General features: G+C 44.2%; 1 protein-coding gene across 3 annotated transcripts in view; it reads right to left on the bottom strand.

Moving 5' to 3' along the window:
* mrpl1 (mitochondrial ribosomal protein L1) overlaps positions 1 to 22,333 on the bottom strand; it is a 69,438-nt gene that overhangs the window by 14,271 nt on the left and 32,834 nt on the right. For all 3 annotated transcript variants that reach the window (XM_072496212.1, XM_072496213.1, XM_072496211.1), the window contains 3 exons: positions 21,761 to 21,832; positions 14,690 to 14,801; positions 8,682 to 8,782 (listed from right to left, as the gene is read on the bottom strand). In XM_072496212.1, the coding sequence (XP_072352313.1) occupies positions 8,682 to 8,782; positions 14,690 to 14,801; positions 21,761 to 21,832 (285 nt within the window). The remainder of the gene's footprint in view (positions 1 to 8,681; positions 8,783 to 14,689; positions 14,802 to 21,760; positions 21,833 to 22,333) is intronic.

The raw sequence follows: 22,333 nt of genomic DNA, 5'->3' as shown, positions 1-22,333 counted from the left end.
CCAATTGGGCTTGGGGAGGTAATAGACGGGCTGGGGGCGATGCAATCGGGTCAGGCCCCGGGACCTGACGGATACCCTGTTGAGTTTTATAAAAAGTTTTCCGGGCTGCTCCTGGTAAAGGGTTTTAATGAGTCCAGGGAGCTGGGAGTCATCCCAATGTTATCGCAGGCATCGATTTCCCTTATTTTGAAGCGGGATAAGGATCCGGAGAGTTGTGGGTCGCATAGGCCGATCTCCCTGTTGAATGTGAACGCGAAATTGCTGGCAAAGGTCTTGGCTACGTGAATAGAGGATTGTGTTCCGGGTGTGATAGGGGAGGACCAGAAGGGATTTGTGAAGGATGACACCTGACGTCCAATATTAGACGGCTCCTAAATGTGATAATGATGCCTGCGGAGGGCGCGAGGTCGAGGTGGTAATGGCCATGGATGCAGAAAAGGCCTTTGATTGGGTGGAGTGGAAGTACCTGTGGGATGTACTGGGAAGGTTTGGGTTTGGGCAGGGATTTGTGGATTGGGTCCGGTTGATATATCAGGCACCAGTGACGAATGCAAGGATTAACCGGGTTCGGTCAGAGTATTTTAGTCTGTGTAGGGGGACAAGGCAGGGGTGTCCACTCTCTCCACTACTGTTTGTCCTGGCCATAGAGCCTTTGGCAATGGCGCTGAGGGCATCAAACATTTGGCGGAGGATAGTGAGGGGGGTTGGAGCATGGGGTCTCGCTCTATGCAGACAATTTGCTCCTTTATATAACAAACCTGTTGGGGGGGATTGATTGATTGATTAATTTGATTTATTGTCACATGTACCGAAGTACAGTGAAAAGTATTTTTCTGCGGCTGAGGAACGTCCACAGTACCTACATAGTAGACACAGTCGGGCTATGGGAGAAGGCCTGAGGAGAGTCAATGCATCCTCGTCGTGTGCCAGGCTTAGCCTGATCCAGTTCAAGGTGGTCCACAGGGCTCATATGACTGTGGCCCGGATGAGTAGGTTTTTTGAGGAGGTGGAGGACAGATGTGGGTGGTGTGGGAGAAGTCCGGCGAATCATGTACGTATGTTTTGGGCGTGTCTGAAGCTGAGGAGATTTTCGCAGGGATTCGCAGATGTCATGTCAGAGGTCCTGGAAGGGAGGGTGACTCCGAATCCAGAAGTGGCAATATTTGGAGTGTCGGACGATCTAGGAGCCCAGATGGGGAGAAAGGCCAACATTTTGGCCTTTGCATCGCTGGTGGCTCGGAGACTGATTTTGCTGAGATGGAGAGACTTGGAGCCTCCAAAGTCGGGAGTGTGGATCAGAGACATGGCAGAGTTTCTCAGGCTAGAGAAAATTAAGTTCGCCTTAAGGGGTTCAATACAGGAGTTCGCTCAGAGGTGGCAGCCATACATCGACTTCTTTAAGGAAAACTGACCGTCAGCAGGAAGGGGGGGGGGGGGGGGGGGGGGAGGGGAGGCATGGAAGTGAAGAATAAGGGCAGGGAATCTAATATATGGGTAGCTAGGAGTTAGGGCGAGGGGAAATTGGGTACGTTATTGTGGGGTTTTTGCGCGCGTCGGACCGTTCTGCTGTTTAGAATGCTAAAATTATAAATGCCTCAATAAGATGTTTTCTAAATAAAAAGACTGGTGTACATTTTGTTGACACAATGAATGTTTATTGGTGCAAAAAAAATGAATTGCAATATAAATGGATTGAATTCCACTTCTATTTGTATAGCATGGGGAGAGTGAACTAATAAAAGAGTGGCACGATGACACAGTGGTTAGTACTGCTGCCTCACAGCTCCAGGTACCCGGTTTCGATTACCAGCCTTGGATGACTGTCTGTGTGGAGTTTGCACTTTCTCCCCGAGTTGCGTGGGTTTCCTCCGGGTGCTCCGGAGTTCCCACAGTTCAAAGATGTGCAGGTTAGGTGGATTGGCCACGCTAAATTGCTCTTTGTGTCCAAAAGGTTGGGTGGGGTTACTGGTTTGCGGGGGATGGGGTGGGTGCGTGGGCTTAAGTAGGGTGCTCTTTCCAATGGCTGGTGCACACTTGATGGGTTGATTGGCCTCCTTCTGCACTGTAAATTCTATGATATGTTTATTTTGGGGCACTGAAAATAATCTCATTAGAATTCCCTTTAAAATGTAATGGTTACATAGATTGTAATGAACGACAGATTCTTTCTTCCATCTAATTTATTTTTAAAGCAGGGAAATGTAGGTTTTAGGTGTTGTCAGTTCAAAAAGTGCATATATAGTTAGTAAGATTATTGAATCAGCCTTAATGAAAGTGCAATGGTATTATGCAGATGACCAGCTGTTATACCATAGAAATAGGCACCTTCACTTTCAGCAAAAGTGATCAGTTTTTAGGTTTACTCTCCAGTTTCAGCCACACACATGGTTCTGACAGCTGGCAGAGTTATTCACCGACTCCAGGGCCACTGGATTCAATTGAAGATCAAATTAATTTTCATCCCCGATACCAAGCCTTAGCTGACAAAACGATTTTTAAACAATTCAGTCCTGATTGAGTATATGATGCAGCTTTTTGTCAACCACCAGTCTTCACAAAACTGTGGCAAAGGCATTGAAGTTAAAATCATGAAATATCTTCATGATGTCAATACAGTCTTGCAGCAAAGCGGTTATAAATATACATAAATATTACTTCTGCTTGATGAGTTTGCACTGAAACTACAATCCATTCCTGGTTTAAAACCCAATCTTGCACAATACTCCTTTAATTTCTCATCCTGTATTTACCACTAAGTGACTTTTACAACACTATAAACATATGGTGCTGCATTAAGCTGACTGTTTTATACTGTATAAATTAAGTCATCTTAAACTCGAACATTTGCTGAATTTTAAGATGTACTCATGTCGACACAGTGCAATTACTGCCACATTTTGGCATTTTTATATTTTATTGAATATGTTACAGCACCACTAGAATCTGCCAATGCTGAAAAGAGGAACAGACACAGTTCCATCAACTAATTAACTAGTATAATGTACACCAACAACTAATTAAGTAAAAGTACTTCTCATATTGTATATTTTGATGTTTTCTAAATTTAGATCCTTGTATGGTTAACATTTGCTTCCAGTTTTAAAAGATCAATTGTTCCAGCACTTTACACCATTAATATGTGCAGTGAAACAATAAACGGTGCTACACAGGGGAATCTCTTATAGTATTACACTCTTTTCTGTCATTTTAAATATGATGGTATTGATTGGGGGCAAGCAAAATAAATACCAGATTTTTGTTCTGTATCATCTGTAGGTTTTCACACCCCGTTCATGATTTTATTCACAACTATTACAATTGCAACAGTGTGTAAGTAGATACACAATTCTGTTGTAAGCTGACTGAAATTTTCACGATTATTGGAAAGGCAAGCCTTGCCCAACATTTTTCTACTGCTCTCTAAAAAGTATTCTTACCGGCCCAAGAAAAAGCAAAAAATTAAGAAAACTCAGCAACTAACAAGTACCTGTAAAGAGAACAGGTGGATTAACATTTACTGTTCTGACAAAAGGTTGACATCCAAAATGTTAATGTCTTCTCTCTTTACAGATATTGATGGACCTGCAGCATCTTTCCAGCATTTGCTCCTTTTACTTTGATATTTGTGGTTTAATTTAATGTTAATCAATCTAATTTACTGAACCTCCAAGAATTGCCAAGCTTCACAGTTTATAACAAATTACAATATTACACGGAATGAACACAAGTGTTCAATGAAAGACAAAACAAAAGTTAAAATCAAGGAGCATTATAACTAGTGCACTTAGAAAATTATAACTAGTGCACTTAGAAAATCAATGAGGTTTACACTTCGTGAAGAAACCACAGCTTTGCCAGGTGGATACATTTATACTAGAATTTGCAACCAACATTTCAAGTCAGCGTTTAGAAACATAAAAAGATAAACGACATAGAAGGAGGCCATTTGGTCTATCGAGTCCATGCCGGCTAAAAAAAGCTGTCCACTCTGATCCCATATTCTACCTCTTAGTCCATAGGTTATAGCGCCTCAGATGAACGCTGATGTACCTGAGCATCTAACTTTACCAAGTCATATCTATAGCGAATATAAGTAAATTATTTAAAATCATTTCTATCTTTTACTAAGATTCCAAAGTACAGTCAAAGTAAAACAGCTCTCAAAAACATGGCTATATCTTGCAAATCGAAATGCATAAAATGATGCTGATTATTTCATCAGTGATGTAATGAGACTGTTAATTTAGTTTCGTCTATTATGGAAGTCAAACATTTTTTTAAAAATTTAGACCAAAAGTAAGTGAAAATTAATGTCAGCTCCAATTTATGAGAAAGCTAAACCATAATTGAAACTCAGTATAACTGTGAAATGTGAAGATTAAAGTTACTCGTTAATTCTCGAAGGTGAAATACATAACTGTAAGTTTTAAACTTGGAAGAGATTTCCAACCTTTTTAGTGTTCTTTAAAAATGGCCGTCATATTTAAATTGGACATATACTCAGATCGAAGTAGAAACAAAATTTTCATTTTTTGGAAAAGAAACCTATAATTTTAGCTCTATGTACATTATTGCATATTTCTCAAATATTATTGCATCCATCATTAAATATATAAGAAACAGATACTGAATTTGAATCCACAGTGAAATAAAAGACATGTTAAAAATCAATATCCTACAATAGAATCAGAAAATCTACCAGATAAACCTGCATGAAGTTAATGTACTCCTCTCCAGGCACCAAATGTTCACAAGCAATTTGGAAATGTATTCCCGCTTCGTTATTCAAATCATTCCAAGTTGCCAAGGGATCAAGAACCACATCTTGTTATCTGGCATGACATAACCTGACAATCTTTTTTACAATCATACATTGAATAAGTCTTTTCAATCCCATAGGCGAATGTTTTCAAACCAGAGCGGAAAACACAGAGTACTAGTATTCAAACATATTTCCTTAGCACGCTATTGAAGAGTACAATATCGCACAACTTTGAAAACTCACTGAGCTTCTTTTTACCCCCCAACAAGTATTAGAAAAACAGTCTTCATATAATTTGTCCACGGTCCATGTCAGACACTTTCTGAAAGTTCCTCAGTTGGCAGAGACTGGTTTCCCACATAGCGATTGTTACTTTGTGCTTTGCAGCAAATTGAATACAGAAGTAAAAGGCACACAACGACGTAGAGACCCACTATCAGCCAAACTATAGTCCCAAAGAAAGCAAAGCAGATCAGTCCCCTTTCCATTTTGTCAAGCTTCTGGAACTTCGATTTAAATAAGCTGAGACAAGAAACAATGATAAACTGATTGCATATAACTGCATCGATCAAAGCACATTCCCAGTAGCTGTAATCAAACAGGTCTTCCTGCCGTCTGAATGCTCCAGTTGCTACAGATACCGTGATAGGAAACAGCTGTCATGAACTCACAAAGTGGCTCAAAGTTCAGGTGATTTTTAAATAGATAATCACATTGTGATACGTCCAAAATATATTATAAACCCATTAGGTAAACTTACTGAGCAACAAATCTATGTCAAATTATTTCAGATCATGAATTAAATTGCAGCTTTTTTGGAAAATGAAAGGGAAAATTCAATCTACGTACTGTCACAATGATGCTGAACTTAATTATTAACTATTCCAAAAATATTTTCTAATTCAATGAAGTCAGACTATTATCCATCATGCACTACACATGCAGGGAGTAGTGGCAATGTTCTAATGCTATTGCCATGTTTGTGAAGCTGTGAGCATAATGCTATGTCACCCAGGCTTACATGACAATTAATCTATTGAACTCAAGCTCCTTAGGTCAATCTCACTGCAGTAATTAACATTTACCACCATGTGGCGCAATAGCAATGCATTTACCAGAGAATGGCAGGTATCTTGTAAAAGGCATTTGTATTACACTCACCCTTCAGCTACCTAGCCCCTGTTTTTACTCAGTATTATAGGTTCATCTCCTGTCATCAGCTCTGCTTGCCAACCCCTTCTGTTCAATGGCAGTAGCGCCACCATAGCTGCGCCACTCTTTTTAGCTGGCATTTGTTGAATGGCTGCCTCGGCTGATAGATCATTCTGCCTATTGTTGCTAAGCACAACTGCTTACCAAATGGCCAGCCTGGTTGGTCTTGGAGTCTCTCACTAATGCCAATCTCAATAGTCTCATGGTAATGAGAAGGAAAAGTCAGTTGTCCGTGCTGATTCTTCCCATCTTCCCACAAATTATGGTTTACTTTTCCCAGAGTAGTCTTATTAATTTTCCCCAGTGAAGCCCATGGTTTTTCCTTAATTGGTGTTTCTAATATATAAGAGCCCTTTCAATTTATTTGGTGGCACGGTGGCTAGCACTGCTGTCTCACAGCGCCGAGGACCCGGGTTCAATTCTGGCATTGGGTGACTGTCTGTGTTTGTATGTTCTCCCCATATCTGCGTTGGTTTTCTCCCACAGTCCAAAGATGTGCAGGTTAGCTGGGTCGGGAGAAGGTGGAGGAGTGGCCTGTGTAGCGAGCTCTTTCAGAGGGGCAGTGCAGACTTGATGGGCCAAATGGCCTCGGGCAGCACTGTAGGGATTCTATAACATATGATTCATGTTGACTCCACATTTTGTTCAGTTATGGGTAGATTTGGTCAAATATTAAATAGTGGTGATATGGTCAACAGTGGTTACCATCTGTTGTAAGAAAATTAGAATAAGTCTGAATATTCTGATTTTTTTAGATATAAATTTAGAGTACCCAATTATTTTTTTCCAATTGAGAGGCAATTTATCATGGCCAATCCTGCGCACTTTTTGGGTTGTGCGGGTGAGACCCACAGGGAGAATGTGCCAACTCCACGCGGACAGTGACCCAGGGCTGGGATTGAACCCGGGTCCTCGGCGCCGTGTGGCAGCAGTGCTAACCACTGCACTACCACGCCGCCCTTGAATATTCTGATATTTAAATAGAATCTGAGCCATTGCTGATGATGAAAAACAGGTAGCAGTCATTTAGGTTTCTTTTTTTACTGACAGACTATGGTGACTGGACAGGATTAATTGGAAAATTAGTGAAGTTGCGCCTACTGGGTGGTTCACTAAATCCCTACATCAGCTCAATCCAATTCTCCAATAAGTCTGTTTGCTAATTGATAGCAGAGGAATTAAATGGTGTCAAATTCATTCATAAGTGGACATAAAGGTGTTACAAACTTCTGCCTAGATATCTTATCATTATCACCACCTTGGAATGCAAAAATTAATTGAAGTACTAAAGTGACCAATTAGACCACTATAGTTTTCTTCTCATACAGAAAGGTGGATCGGAGCAGGATTACAGAGAGGAGGACTAACAGCAGGTGGTTAAGAGGTAAAATAGAGTATTGAGGGAGGGCACAGAAAGGAAGGGATTTTGGTTAAAAAGAAGAGATTTTAATTTGCTTCCGAAAGCTACAATGGAGAAAGAATTCAGAAAAAAGGGCTGTGTCATTTCAACAAGTGTTGCTGCTATCCAAGTATTTGACTGCATTTATTCGATATATTTATAGTGCCAAGGTTACCGATAACTACACAGCAGCCCGTTGAATTCATAAATCTCATACAATTTCCAATAACCATAACATTCCTCTGAATGCTCAAGACCTGCTTGTATCTGTTGCCAAACATAGATTCAACACCCTGCACCTTGATCTCTTTCGGGACATCAAAGAATAGATGGCCAATCTTCAGGTTACAATTTATTTCACGAATGCCAGAAAACATTTATTTTGAAGTCAACTCTGACAATAATTCAGTCTAAAATGTGTTGAGCATTGGATTTAACCTCTGGCTAATGCAATTTCACATGACATAGACATAGAATATACAGTGCAGAAGGAGGCCATTCGGCCCATCAAGTCTGCACCGACCCACTTAAGCCCTCACTTCCACCCTATCCCAGTAACCCAATAACCCCTCCTAACCTTTTTGGTCATGAAGGGCAATTTATCATGGCCAATCCACCTAATCTGCCCTTCTTTGGACTGTGGGAGGAAACCGGAGCACCCGGAGGAAACCCACGCAGACACGGGGAGAACGTGCAGACTCCGCACAGACGGTGATCCAGCGGGGAATCGAACCGGGGACCCTACATATGCACATGTAAAACTACATTTGCTAAAGTTTAAATAATAAAATATCAATTCACCCAAGATCAATTCAAGAGCAGAGAATTGAAAACACAACTTTTTCCTGCATGCAGTGTAAAATGTGGTATATTATTTGGCTCATTAAAATTAATCACTGAGATTATTGCAGGTATAATCTGTTAATAAACTGTAAAATACAATAAATTCTGTCACAATTTGCTTGATTTTTTTCCTGGCAAATTGCAATTACATTTTATGTTCATAACGAAAGCCAATTTAGTACATACTATCTAAAGTTGTATCAAACAATCTGTCCACCACAGCAATATTAGACTAAAATGTTTATTCAGCAGATTCTGCAAGTATGTAAAGCTGGGCACGTTTACATCAATTAAAATAGCAATGTAAGTGAAAGTAGATGTTCTGCAAGGTGCAAATGGTGCAACTGATGCAGTTCAGAAGAACAGGCTGGACACATAGGCATGAGCCAGTAACACTTTTTCATAAACTAAATTGTTTTTGCAATCAGCAATTTTAAATGTCTTCTTTATTCTAGTCAAACTTACCGTCCCTATTTTAGATAGAATGTAGCAGTCACGCTCCACCAGGTATTCGTGACCAGTTTTAAATATTTCTATCATTTCAGGAATATTATACCCAACAGAACCTGCAAAACACAAATGATAAAATACGCAAGAGGAATTCAGAGAATGTGTGATATAATTGCATTTGATCAACACAAGTGAATACAAAAAAGCAGATTTCAAACTTGCTGCAATATTTTTAAACGGAGAAATGTATTACTTAAAGTCATTATTTGTTACAAATGCTGGAATTTACAAGACAGTTATGTGTTAAAATGTCTTAACCCAAGATAGAATTAGAAATACTGAAAGCACTCTGGCTGGGGGTGGAGGTGGACATTCAAAGATTGTTGATGGAGGCAACCCCCACCCCGCCAGTTCCCACCTGAGACCTGAACACGGTCACTTTCCAGCTTCCCCTCCAGCACCTGAGCTCATTCCGCCAGCCAGAAAGTTGAGGCTGGGTGGGAAACAGCCCGTAAATGGTCATCAAGGGGCAAAATTGGGCTACAGGTGGGTGGGCTGGCCTAAGCCTCGTTTGTCCCACTGTAAAACTGTAAAGAGGTCGGGGGCGAGCGGGAGCCCAATGGGTACGCCATTCAAGAACTTTTACAGACCCTTCCTGTCTGCAAACCTGTCAGAGGGGGAATGTAACATTCTGCCTCAAATGACTGTTTTCAAACCTTGGCACAGTGACTCATGCTGTGAGACACAGACAGAGAGAAACGAGGCAGGCACTGCTGTGGACAAGCAGGATGCTTGTAAGAAGTTATTCTCTGTAAGAAGTTATTCTCTGTATGAAAGGAAGCGAACAGAACAGATGGAACTTTTAGAGATTTAAGGAACAAAGGGTTGCCGAGATGGGCCTTGCAGGAGGAGAATGGATCTGGAAGGCTCAGGCTGAGCAGAACGACTTTCACCGTACACTGGCAGCATCTGTAGGCAGAGAAACGAGCTAACGTTTCGAGTCCAGTGACTCTTTGTCAAAACTAATAGACAGAGAAAGTGGGAAATATTTGTACTGTGGAGTGAGAATGAAAGATGAGCCATAGCCACAGAAACCCAGGGAAACCGGGTGCTAATGGCCACAGAAACCAAGGGGAAAGAGTGCTAATGGCAGTCCCCCGTGTGTGTTTCTGTGGCTATGGCTCATCTTTCATTCTCACTCCACAGTATAAATATTTCCCACTTTCTCTGTCTGTTAGCTTTGACAAAGATTCATTGGACTCAAAATGTTTGCTGCTTTCTCTCCCGGCAGATGCTGCCAGACCTGCTGAGATTTTCCAGCATTTTCTCTTTCGTTTCAGATTCCAGCATCCACAGTAATTCACCGTACACTGGAAGTTGCAACCCAGCGTGGCAAGGAGAAGTTAGCCTGATGGAGTCAGGAATAACATTGGAATTGTTCTTGTAATACTACACATTTGACAGCAGTGCAGTGCACAGCGAAAAGGGTCGTAAGCCATAGCTCAATTGCATTAATTAGCAAATTAGTTCATGGTGTTAGTTGACAAGTTATGTTTGATTTATTTTTAAAATATTTTTATTCGATTTTTAACATTTTAAATATACAACACAACAAAGTAAAACAAACAAAAAAAAAATAACCCCCAGTAACTCAAAACCAATGCCCCCCCCCCCCCCCTCACTCACCACCACCCCCATCCCCCTTAGCAGCTGATGGTAACCAACTCTTTAAAGTTTAATATAAACAGACCCCATCTCTTGTGCAACCCCTGACTCGCCCCCCTCAAAATGAGCTTAACCGTCTCCAAGTACATGAAATCTATCTAATCCCCCAGCAATACTGAGGCACAAGGCGGAGAGGCTGACCTCCATCCCAATAGGACCCACCTGCGAGCAATCAGCGAGGCAAAGGCTAAAACATCTGCCCCAGCTCCGGTCTGCAGCTCCGGCAAGTCCGACATGCCAAATGAGGCCCCCAGGGGACACGGCTCCAAATCTACATGCAGGATCGCCGGCATGGTGCTAAAACACAACCTCTAAAATTTCTCCCACGTGCAGGACCAGAATATATGCACGTGAGTGACCGGCCGCCTCCCACATCGTCCACAAGTGTCCTCCACCCCCTTAAACAACCAGCTCATCCTCAACTTCGTCAGGTGCACTCTGTGTACCACCTTTAGCTGTACCAACCCCAGCCTCACACACGTGATTGAGGCATTCACTCTGCCCAACACCTCACTCTGCAACCCCTTCTCCAGCGTCATCCCCAGTTCCTCCTCCCAATTAGCTGTAACCACCTCCAATGGCGCCATATCCTCCTCCAAAATCCTCCCATGGACACTGAGATGCCCCCCCAGTCCAGCCCCATCACCGACAACACTTCCTCCAACAAGGAGGGCGGTGCACCGGAAAAGCCGGGAAAACGTTCTTCGCAAAATCCCTCATTTGCATATGCCTAAAGGCCGCCTTCCGTGACATTCCAAACTTCTCCTTTAATTCCTTCAAACTCGCAAACTGTCCTTCTAGAAATAGATCTTTCATTTCCATCACGTCTCGCTCCTCCCATTCCTGAAATGTAGCATCCAGCCTCGTCGGCTCAAACCCTTAATTGCCTTGGATTGGCAGCAGCTTTGACCCCACCCCTAACCTAACGTGCTGTTGAAATTGCTTCCATTTCTTCAACGCGGCCACCACCACCGGACTCCCCGAATATTTCCCTTGGCCAAACGGGAGCAGCGCCGTTACCAGCAACCGCAACCCCGACAAGATCCTGCCTCTATCCTGCAGCTCCCTACTCCAACCCCTCATCTTCTCAGCACGTTTGGAAGGGCCAGACCCCCTGACTGCCATCCCCTCTGAACCACCGCCTTCTGAATCCTTGCTACTTTACCTGCCCAGAAAATCGACAAAATCAACTGTTCCACCCCCATAAAGAACAATATAATCAAAAAGACTGGCAGGCACGTAAATAAAAATAAAAACCATGGCAAGATATTCATCGTTACTGCCTGCACCAGCGGCTGGCCCATCTCAGCAAATCCGCCTTGACCCTACCCACCAGGCTCATAGAATTCAGTTTACGAAGCCGGGCCCAGTCTCGAGCCACCTGCACCCCTAAATACCTGAAGTGGGTAGTCTCCACCCAAAATGGTAACGCCTCCAAGCCAGCCCCAGTTCCCCCGGTGAAGACACCAAAAAGCACTCACTCTTTTCCAAATTCAGCTTGAAAAAGCCCCGAATCTCCTGAGCAGCCCCATTAAACCCCCCACCGTGGAACCCGGTTTGGAGATGTATAACAAGTCATCGGCATACAAAGACACCCTATGCTCCACAACCCCCCGCTTCACTATCCCCCTCCACTTATCCAAGCACCTCAGCGCAATGACCAAGGACTCTATCGTCAGCCCAAACAGGAGGGGGGACATGGGTACCCCTGCCTCGTTCCCCTATGTAACTGAAAATAGACCAAATTCACCTCTTTCGTGCACACACTCGCCTTCAGTTCCCTATATAACAATTTAACCCACGCCACAAAATGTTAAAAAAATTAATTTAGAGTACCCAATTCTTTTTTTTTCAGTTAAGGGGCAACTCATTGGTCAATTCACCTACCCTGCACATCTTTGGGTTGTGGGGGTGAGACCCACTCACATGGGAGGGTGCAAACTCCACACGGACAGTGACCCGTGGCCGGGATCGAATCCGGGTCCTCGGTGATGTGAGGTAGCAGTGCTAACCACTGCACCACGGTGCTGCCCCCCCCCACGCCACAAACATAAGGCCAATCCCAAATTTCTCCAACACCGCAAACAAGTAACTCCATTCTACACGGTCAAATGCCTTCTGCGCATCCAGCTCCACTACCACCTCCGGCTCCCTCCCTTCTGATGGCGAGAGCACCACACTTAACAAATGCCGCACATTCAAAGGCAACTGCCTACTCTTTATAAACCCCGTCTGATCTTCCCCAATCACCTACAGGAGGCACTCTTCCAATCCAAGCGCCCCAACACCTTGGCAAGAATCTTGGCATCCACAATTAGCAAAGCTACAGAGCGACATGGTGGAGAGTGGTTAGCACTGTTGCCTCACAGTGCTAGGGACCCGGGTTCAATTCCAGCCTTGGGTGGCTGTCTGTGTGGAGAGACATACTGCCAAAAGCTATAGCCATGGGGTCCGTGGTTTCAGCTTCATCACTTTCAAAAACCTGGAGGATGCCAGGAACGCATTGGAGGTGATCCCTTGACGGGCGGCAGGTCCTGGTGGACTAGCCGAGAAAAAGTTGGGAGGCAGCGGCTAGGATTCTCAGCAGTATGACTCTCAGGGAGACGACTATTCCTGGGGCCAGGGTGGCAGCAGCTACAGAGGATGCAGCACCTACAACCAGCAACATTGAGTCTTGGTCTTGTTCCAACCTCCTCCCTTACAGTTACAGTACTTTTAAAAAATTGTTTTGGGAAAAATGGAGATCCATTAATTTCCCAGCCTTGTGTTTCCCCAGCTGGATTATAATTGGCCAATTTGTCCTCGCCTGTGTCTTAATTACTCTCACCTCAGAGATCTGTCCATACTTGGAGAAAACCGCTTCCAGGGATTTACTCCTGTTAAACGTGAAGGTGCTCCTTAAAAGTCTGCTCTTTCTGCTTTCCTCCACAACTTATTGAACAGGGAACTGTGTGTTCAAGTGATTTCACGTGTTGTGGGGGAACAGCCAGTGCCAACTGTCAGTTCACAACCCAATCACTTTAATTCCGTAAAACCGGCATTTTCAATAAAATGGTACTATGTTAAAACGGCATTTGCCCATACATGAATTTTAATGCCAATGTGATGTCAGATATGTAGGCCTTTCGTCCCGACTGACAGAACATATCAAACAGCACGTCTCTTTGGCTGCTTGCAATAAGCAGAGTAATAACCAACCCGTGCTTTCAGAACTCATAACACAACGTCTAAAGTTAAAAGTAATTCCACAATTGGGCAGCATTTGCTTAATAATCCAGAGTGTGCCAAGAATCACGCTAACAACCAATTCAAGATGGACTCACAATGTAGCTCACTTAAGCTTTCAAGAAGCTGCATATATTCTTTTGGAGGGACCTGTCCTCTGCAAACTAATGGAATATGTCCAGACACGTTTTTTAAAAAAAAACAAAAGCATGGGTGACAACAGTTCCTTGCTGCATCCACCAAACATCTCGACCAATCAGAGCTGACATGTCAACCAATCAGCACCCTTTTGTCATGTAATATATACTATTGTTCCCTTTGAAATTTGTCAATCTTGCATCTGTCCTGATGAGTATCAGATGAAAAGCTTTAACAGTATGTCTTTTTTTTTTAAAGCAATATTCAAATTCTGTGCTACCAAGTGACTTAACCTGGAAGTATGGATGCCAGGAACATCCTCCAGTTTAGAAACAGAAAGCTGTTAGATTGCTCAGTTCGGGGATCAGCAAAGGGTTGAGGCGAATCTGATTTATTGGGTACCTTGTTGAGCAGCCTGGATGAAACATGAACCTCTTGGTTCATTAGCAATGCTATAAAGACATGAACATCCTGCATTAAATCCTTCTTGCCTCTTTCACATGCTGGGTTTCCCTGGCCTAGTCTGGTGAACAGTAGAATTACCGTTAAAATGAAGCCATGCAATCTCTTTAAAATATTTTTTAAACGAACCTGCCGACTGAGAACAGATAGGATTACCCACCTCTTGTACCTTCTCCACTAAAACCGGAGATGGGTAGTCTCAAGGTGGGTTGGGTTCCTGTTTCAGATCTTTAGCTTTTTAACCTCCACCCCAAACCAATTTAGAGGTTACAGTTACCCTGCAGATCCCAATTGTAACTAAAAATTCTTCATTGGTCTCATCAAATAGGCAACATTTAATAATTTACTATTTCTTCTTATGGTTTCTGGAGCGAAAGATTAATAATGTAAAGTCCCATATTATAATTCCACTGTGGAGTTTATATTTTCTCACGTTTTACTCAAGTGTATATCGATGGTCATTAGTTCCTTACCCCGTTTACTTTTAGGAAACTTTTTCCTTAACTTGTTTTTGAGAGGCACCAGTTTTGATACCATGTCAGGAACGGATACATAGAAGTCAGCTTGAATTTCATCATCCAAGATCTGAAAGTGAAACAAAGTGTTTGTAAGGTTTCTATGTTTACACAAGTGGGTTGCACTGTTTAAAATACCTTCATACCTGGTTTTCAGGGGATCTTAATTCAACAATTAATAGTGATTTATGTTTTTACTCCAAAGTCATATGTAAGGTGACCAGATGACATGATGAGCTTCAATGCTTTCCTTCAAACTGGATTTGAATTTAGCCCATTTGATTTATTTTTTATAAATTTAAAGTACCCAATTTGTTTTTTCCAATTAAGGGGCAATTTTAGTGTGGCCAATCCACCTACCCTGCACATCTTTGCGTTGTGGGAGTGAAACCCACGCAGACACGGGGAGAATGTTAAAACTCCATATGGACAGTGATCTCGGGCCAGGATCGAACCCAGGTCCTTGGCACCGTAAGGAAGCAGTGCTAACCACTGCACCAACGTGCCGTCCATTAGCCCATTTGATTGATGAAAATCTAACCCCTCTGTTTGGTATAAGGGGTATTGGTATAATGCATTGTTTCACGTGTGAAGTGAAAATGCCAAAAATTTGGCTGACAATTTCCCTGAACAGTAATAGTTAAGATGCGTGGGAAGTGGAAAAATGCACATAGTGGGAGATGGGGAGCTCTTCTAAGGTTGAAGTTAATGCAAATTATTCCAGAAAGGACTTTACTTTGCAAGTGGAAATGATGTGAAGAGGTACATTCTGGTGCTTAATGTTGAAATCTCCACAATACGTTTAGAAAAAGGAAATTTAAAAACAAAGAATAAAATATATTCTATGCGTGGAATTATAGTCAACTGAATATTTACTGATAATACTTCATGAAAATTAACATTTGCTAACTTACACCAATTTATTGCTAACTTAATATATAAAAACAGCAACACATTCTAGACACACTGTATAATGGCAATTTTTGAAATATTTAAATTGGACGGACTATGAATTTAACTATAACAAAGGAGGCAGAGACTTATGGCTCAATGAAACAAAATTAGACACACACACCTTTACATCCTCAAAGTCTTATATCCAGGGATTTAGTTAAACTGCATTTATCCAATTTTCAATTTCCTAATGCAAATTAGGTTCATTCAAAAGGTTGAAAGGTCACATTAAAGTTTTACATTTGCTTTCCTTCACCGCACTTTAAAATTTCTTTGGCAATTATAATTATTAATGTGGATATATGTAGTTGGAAATAAACCCAGATTACATTTTATCTGGTGAAAAACAGTTAGCTTAAGGTCCTTGACAATTCACTTTTGCATCAGAGAATGAAGAACATTAAATTCTAGAATCTCTTCAGTTTCATTTTGAAGTCTGGTTGTGCAAAAACAATGTCCCTCCTGATATAAAAGAAGGAATAGATGTTTTAAGTTCCCAAAACGTTAATTTTTTTAAAATTCATTTGTGGAATGTGGGCATCGTTGACTAGACTAGCATTTATTGGCTATCCAAGTTGCCCTTGAGAAGATGGTGGTGAGCTGGCTTCTTGAACTGCTGCAGTCCCTGAGGTGTAGGTACACCCACAATGCTGTTTGTTTTTTATAAACATTTTATTGAGGTATTTATGATTTTATAACAATAACAGAAGAAACAGTGTACATACAAATATAAACATAGTGCAAAGGCCGTCTTCCTCCCTCACAGGTCCTGTCATAATATCCACTCATGTATATAATGAGATGCAGACAGGCAGTGATTGACTCATAGGATGACCAGTAAGCATACAACACAGCACAGCCAATCACCAGACAGGACACTACCACTATAAAGCCAGAGGGCACTAGGTTTCCCGCTCTCTCAGGACCCAGCTACTGAGACAGTCAGAGTCCACGAGCTAGCAAGCACAAACACCATGCGGTAGCTAATAAGTCTGGTCAGGCTACTACAAGGTCAATAGTCAGATCAGTATAGTGTCGACCCACAGCTGAATATGTACAGCAGTTCATCTAGTTGAAGAAAACAGTGTTGGATCTTCTCCTGTGTTAGACGTCTGTTTCTAACTTCCCTGCATCGAGTGCAGTCCACACCGAACCAACCTGCCAAACACATCATGGTACCAGAGTGATATTGATCTTGACCTCGAGTGAATCTGCATCGACCAGCAAGCAGCCATCCAGCGAAATGCAAAACATCCAGCCTCCCCGCATCTCCGGCAACCTCGGCGCCAACTGGAAAATTTTCAAGCAAAAGTTCCTCTTGTACATCGAGGCCTCCGACCTCGAGGCAGAATCGGATGCCAGGAAGATCGCGCTATTTCTCTCCACTGCGGGGGACCACGCCATCCATATCTACAATTCACTTATGTTCGCCGACGGCGAAGACAAAACGAAATTCAAAACAGTCCTGGTGAAGTTCGACAGCCACTGCGACATTGAGGTGAATGAGAGCTTTGAACGGTACATCTTCCAGCAGAGGCTTCAGGGTAAGGATGAACCTATTCAGTCCTTCTTGACCCATCTCCGCATCCTAGCGCAGTCATGTAACTATGACTCGACGGCTGATTCCATGATCCGGGATCAGATCGTTTTCGGTGTCCACTCTGACTCCCTGCGGCAGCAGCTCCTTAAAATCAAACAGTTGACCCTCTCTGTTGCTATCGAGACGTGCGTTGTCCATGAGCATGCCAAGAATCGTTAATCCCACATCAGGGTGGCAGAAATTGCAAAGCCAGCCTCCCACGAGGCAGAAAGGGTGCAGGCCATTGCACAGATGCAGGGCCTGAGCATCGAGGAGTGGCCGTTTCGGGCGCTTTTCTCGGATCCCTGCGCATGCACGCCACGACCGAGTGGACGACGAGACCGAAAACCCAACTGCTCAGGTGCGTACGTCGGCGACTGCACTGTATATGCGCGATGGCGCACGGATCGCGCTGACGTCAGCGTCATGATGTGTCCCAATTGTGGCTCCGCCCACTTAAAGCGGCAATGTCCGGCAAAAGGACGCCGATGTCTCCAGCGTGGCAAGCTTGCCCACTACGCAGCCCTCTGCAGATCCGCTCCACCGCTCAGCAGCCAGCGATTCCAGCTGCGGCATAGGAGTATCCACTCAATACAACAAGGCATGCCAGATTCTGATCCCGACAGCCCAACGGGCCCTGATGCTAACTGCCTGAAGTCTCCATATCGGGTGGTCATCATAACCACACATGAGCTGGCCTCCACCACACCTGCGCAACGCCTCTCGATCCTCAGTGTAGATCCCGACGACGAGTGGTGTGCTGTCCTCACAGTTAACAAGGCTCGCATCCGATTTAAACTGGACACCGGCGCGTCTGCGAACCTCATCTCACAATCCGACCTCGACACCATCCGGGCCCAACCAAGCATTCTTCCACCGGCCTGCCAGCTCCTTGACTACAATGGCAATGCCATAGCTGCCAGAGGGGTATCCAACAAGGCGATCAAGGCAACGTTATGAATTGAAATCGTCAGGCCTGACAGGGCGTCCCTGCTCGGTACTCGAGCCTGCAAGTTCCTGAACCTGGTTCAGCGAGTCCACACCATGTCATCGTCACCGGCGACGGCTTCGCCCGATGGAAATTTGCAAGCCAACATAGACGACATTATCACGCAGTACCACAGTGTATTCGATGGAATGGGCATGCTCCCGTATAGATACAAAATACTGTTCAAGCCGAACGCCACCCCTGTAATCCATGCACCACGCCGGGTGCCGGCGTCCCTCAAGGATCGTCTGAAAAAGCAACCACAGGACCTCCAAGACCAGGGCATTGTCTCGAAGGTCACAGAGCCAACAGACTGGGTCAGCTCCATGGTCTGCGTAAAGAAGCCATCAGGGGAGCTCCGCATTTGCATTGATCCCAAGGATCTAAACCGCAACATCATGCAGGAGCACTAACCGATCCCGAAGCGTGAACAGTTAACCAGTGAGATGGCTCATGCCAAATTCTTCACTAATCTGGATGCCTCCCGGGGTTTTTGGCAAATACAGCTGGACGCGTCCAGTCGCCAGCTGTGCACGTCCAACACCCCATTCGGCCGCTACTGTTACAACCGCATGCCTTTCGGTATCATATCTGCCTCCGAAGTGTTTCATTGCATCATGGAGCAGATGATGGAGGGCATCGAGGGGGTACGAGTATACGTGGACGACGTGGTCATCTGGATCACAACGCCCCAGGAACACATCGCTCGCCTCAAGCAGGTCTTCCAGCGAATTCATTTACATGGTCTCCAGTTCAACAGGGCTAAGTGCTCATTTGGTCAATCTGATATAAAGTTTCTAGGCGACCTCATCTCGCGGCAGGGTGTGCGGCCAGACGCCGACAAGGTCTTGGCGATCAACACCATGAAGACCCCGGACAAGAAGGCGGTCCTCCGCTTCGTCGGGATGGTCAACTTTCTCGGGAAATTCATTCCCAATATGGCATCCCACACCACGGCCCTCCGCCATCTCGTCAAGAAGTCGACGGAATTCCAGTGGCTGCCCATGCATGAAGAGGAATGACGTGAGCTGAAGGCAAAGCTCACCACAGCCCCAGTTCTAGCGTTCTTCGACCCAACCAAGGAAACTAAGATATCAACTGATGCAAGCCAGGATAGCATTGGGGCGGTGCTCCTCCAGCGGGATGACTCCTTGTCCTGGGCTCCAGTGGCATATGCCTCCAGGGCCATGACGCCCACTGAGCAACGGAATGCCCAGATCGAAAAGGAGTGTCTGGGTCTCCTGACAGGAATAGTCAAGTTTCATGACTACGTTTACGGCCTGCTGAAATTCATGGTGGAAACGGACCACAGGCCTCTAATCCACATAATCCAGAAGGATTTAAATGGCATGACACCTCGGTTACAGCGAATTCTTCTTCGACTCCGCCGCTATGACTTTGAACTTGTCTACACGCCAGGCAAAGAGCTGATCATTGCAGATGCCCTATCCCGGTCCATCACCACACCATGTGAACAAGGTGACTTCATCTGCTACATAGAAGCGCAAGTGCAATTGTGTGCCATCAACCTCCCAGCCTCTGATGAACGGGTGGTCCAAATTCGTGAGGAAACGGCCAAGGATCCTTTACTGCAGCGTGTGATGCAGCACCTTACCCATGGCTGGCAGAAGGGACAATGTCCCCAATTCTTTAATGTTAAAGACGAGCTGACGGTTGTGGAGGGAATCCTTCTGAAACTCGACAGGATCGTTATTCCTCAAAGCATGCAGGCTATGGTGCTGGGTCAACTCCATGAGGGTCACCTTGGAGTCGAGAAATGCCGACGCAGAGCTCGGGAGGTGGTTTACTGGCCGGGCATTAACCAGGATATTGCCAACATGGTACTCAACTGCCCCACCTGTCAGAAGTTTCAACCGGCTCAACCCAAGGAAACACTCCAACAGCACGAGATCGTGACCCCTCCGTGGTCCAAAGTAGGTGTAGACCTTTTTCACGCCAAGGGGCGTGACTACCTATTCCTGGTTGACCATTTCTCCAGTTACCCAGAAGTGGTGAAACTGTCCGACCTCACGTCAAAGGCGGTCATCAAAGCCTGCAAAGAATCGTTCGCCGGGCACGGGATGCCGCTCACGGTAATGAGCGACAACGGTCTATGCTTTTACAGCCAAGAATAGTCTGATTTTGCAGTCCTACAACTTCCGTCATGTTAAGTCCAGTCCCCACTATCCGCAATCAAACGGGAAAGCCGAGAAAGGGTCCATATTGTAAAGCGGTTGCTGTGCAAAGCTGCAGACTCAGGGTCCGACTTCAACCTGGCAATGCTGGCATACAGGGCAACCCCACTGTCCACTGGGTTGTCTCCAGCGCAGATGCTCATGAATCGCACTCTGAGGAGCACAGTTCCAGCTATCCATGTTTCAGACTTTGACTACCTCACGGTACTAAAAAGGTGCAGCAGTCCCAGGCCCAACAGAAGGCCACATATGATGCTCACGGTTCAATTCCTGTAACAGCCTCCCCGAACAGGCGCCGGAATGTGGCGACTACGGGCTTTTCACAGTAACTTCATTGAAGCCTACTTGTGACAATAAGCGATTTTCATTTCATGCCACGGATTTACCTGAGCTGGCTCCAGCCGATCATGTTTGCGTCCAGTTGCCTGAGGGCGGTTGGTCAGCCACAGCTGTTGTTGTCAAACAAGTTGCCCCGAGGTCTTTCATTGTTTGCATGGCCGATGGCTCCCTGCTACGGCGCAACAGACGGGCATTGCGAAGAGTTCCACGCCCACCACCTGACCGCAGTGCTCCGCCGGCTATCATGCTTCCTCCAGACATACCCTGCCATGAGGCCGGTGATCTGCCAGCGATCCTGCCGCCCACGCGACCACCGCAATGGCAGCGATCCCACCTCTCCACCTGCAGGCGGCTCATGATCCACCTCTGCGGCGATCGACAAGAATTCGTCACCCACCACAAAGACTGAATCTGTAGACTTAACTTTTGTAAATTTTAGGGACTGAATCCATCGACTTAACTCTTGTAAATATTGCTTAGTTTGCCATGTATCTGCACTATCGATACCTTCCCATGTATATACGTTTGTTCAATCACCGTTTGTATATAGTCAGGTATATACCGCAGTATTTATTTAACTCAAAAAAAAAGGGGGAGATGTCATAATATCCACTCATTTTTATAATGAGATGCAGACAGGCAGTGATTGACACATAGGAGGACCAGTAAGCATACAACACAACACAGCCAATCACCAGGCAGGACACTACCACTATTAAGCCAGAGGGCACTAGGTTTCCCTCTCTCTCGGGACCCAGCTACTGATCAGCTTTTGAGGGTTTAGGTTAGTTTTAGTATTTAGTATCTGCGTAGGTGTTGTGTGTTGTTCTTTTTTTTTGTACTTTGATATTTGGTTGTGATGTTTTGTCTCTTATTTCTCTCTTTTTGATTGTTTTGGTTTGCATTGACTATTATAAATTTTTTGTTAATAAACAATTTTTTAAAAAAAAGTAATTTTGGGCATAAATGCATACTTTCTGAATGAGCTCTGTTCCACCCACAATATCTGCTCCATGTTTCTGAGCGACAGCAGCTTCTTCTGGACTCTGCAAGAAGAACAATATTTCAGAGACCGAGTTCAGCATACTAACAATTTGTTACTGAGAGGATTTTCAAGCACCCAGGCAGATACTGCCTTTGAAGTTATTCCATCAGTAAAATAAATTTTATACTTCACAAGTGGCAAAATCAATAGCAGAATAAACATGGCAATTAAAGATGTATGCATTTCACAGAATGATTGGGACAAATTGCAGCATTTCTTGGCATCCAAGAAAAGAAATATTTCTCAAGCTTTACACAGACAGAACAAAATAAATCAGAGCTGGCATGTTCTACTCTACTCCTATGCAGCCTTCCATCCCTCATCCTTTATAAAACACAGTAATTCCAAACTCTGCAGCTAAAGCCTCCTTTCATATAAAGGTCCACACTCTCATCATCCCTGTCCGAGGTAGCCTATCAGCTTACCCATATTTCTAAATCATCTGCGGGAAACTGGAAAATAATTTGCTTCCTCCTCAATTATGAGGCTTTATTGAAACTAG

Source organism: Scyliorhinus torazame, chromosome 3 (genome assembly GCF_047496885.1).
Source record: "Scyliorhinus torazame isolate Kashiwa2021f chromosome 3, sScyTor2.1, whole genome shotgun sequence".
NCBI classification, from domain to species: Eukaryota; Metazoa; Chordata; class Chondrichthyes; order Carcharhiniformes; family Scyliorhinidae; genus Scyliorhinus; species Scyliorhinus torazame.
This window is presented reverse-complemented; position numbering and strand designations above follow the sequence as displayed.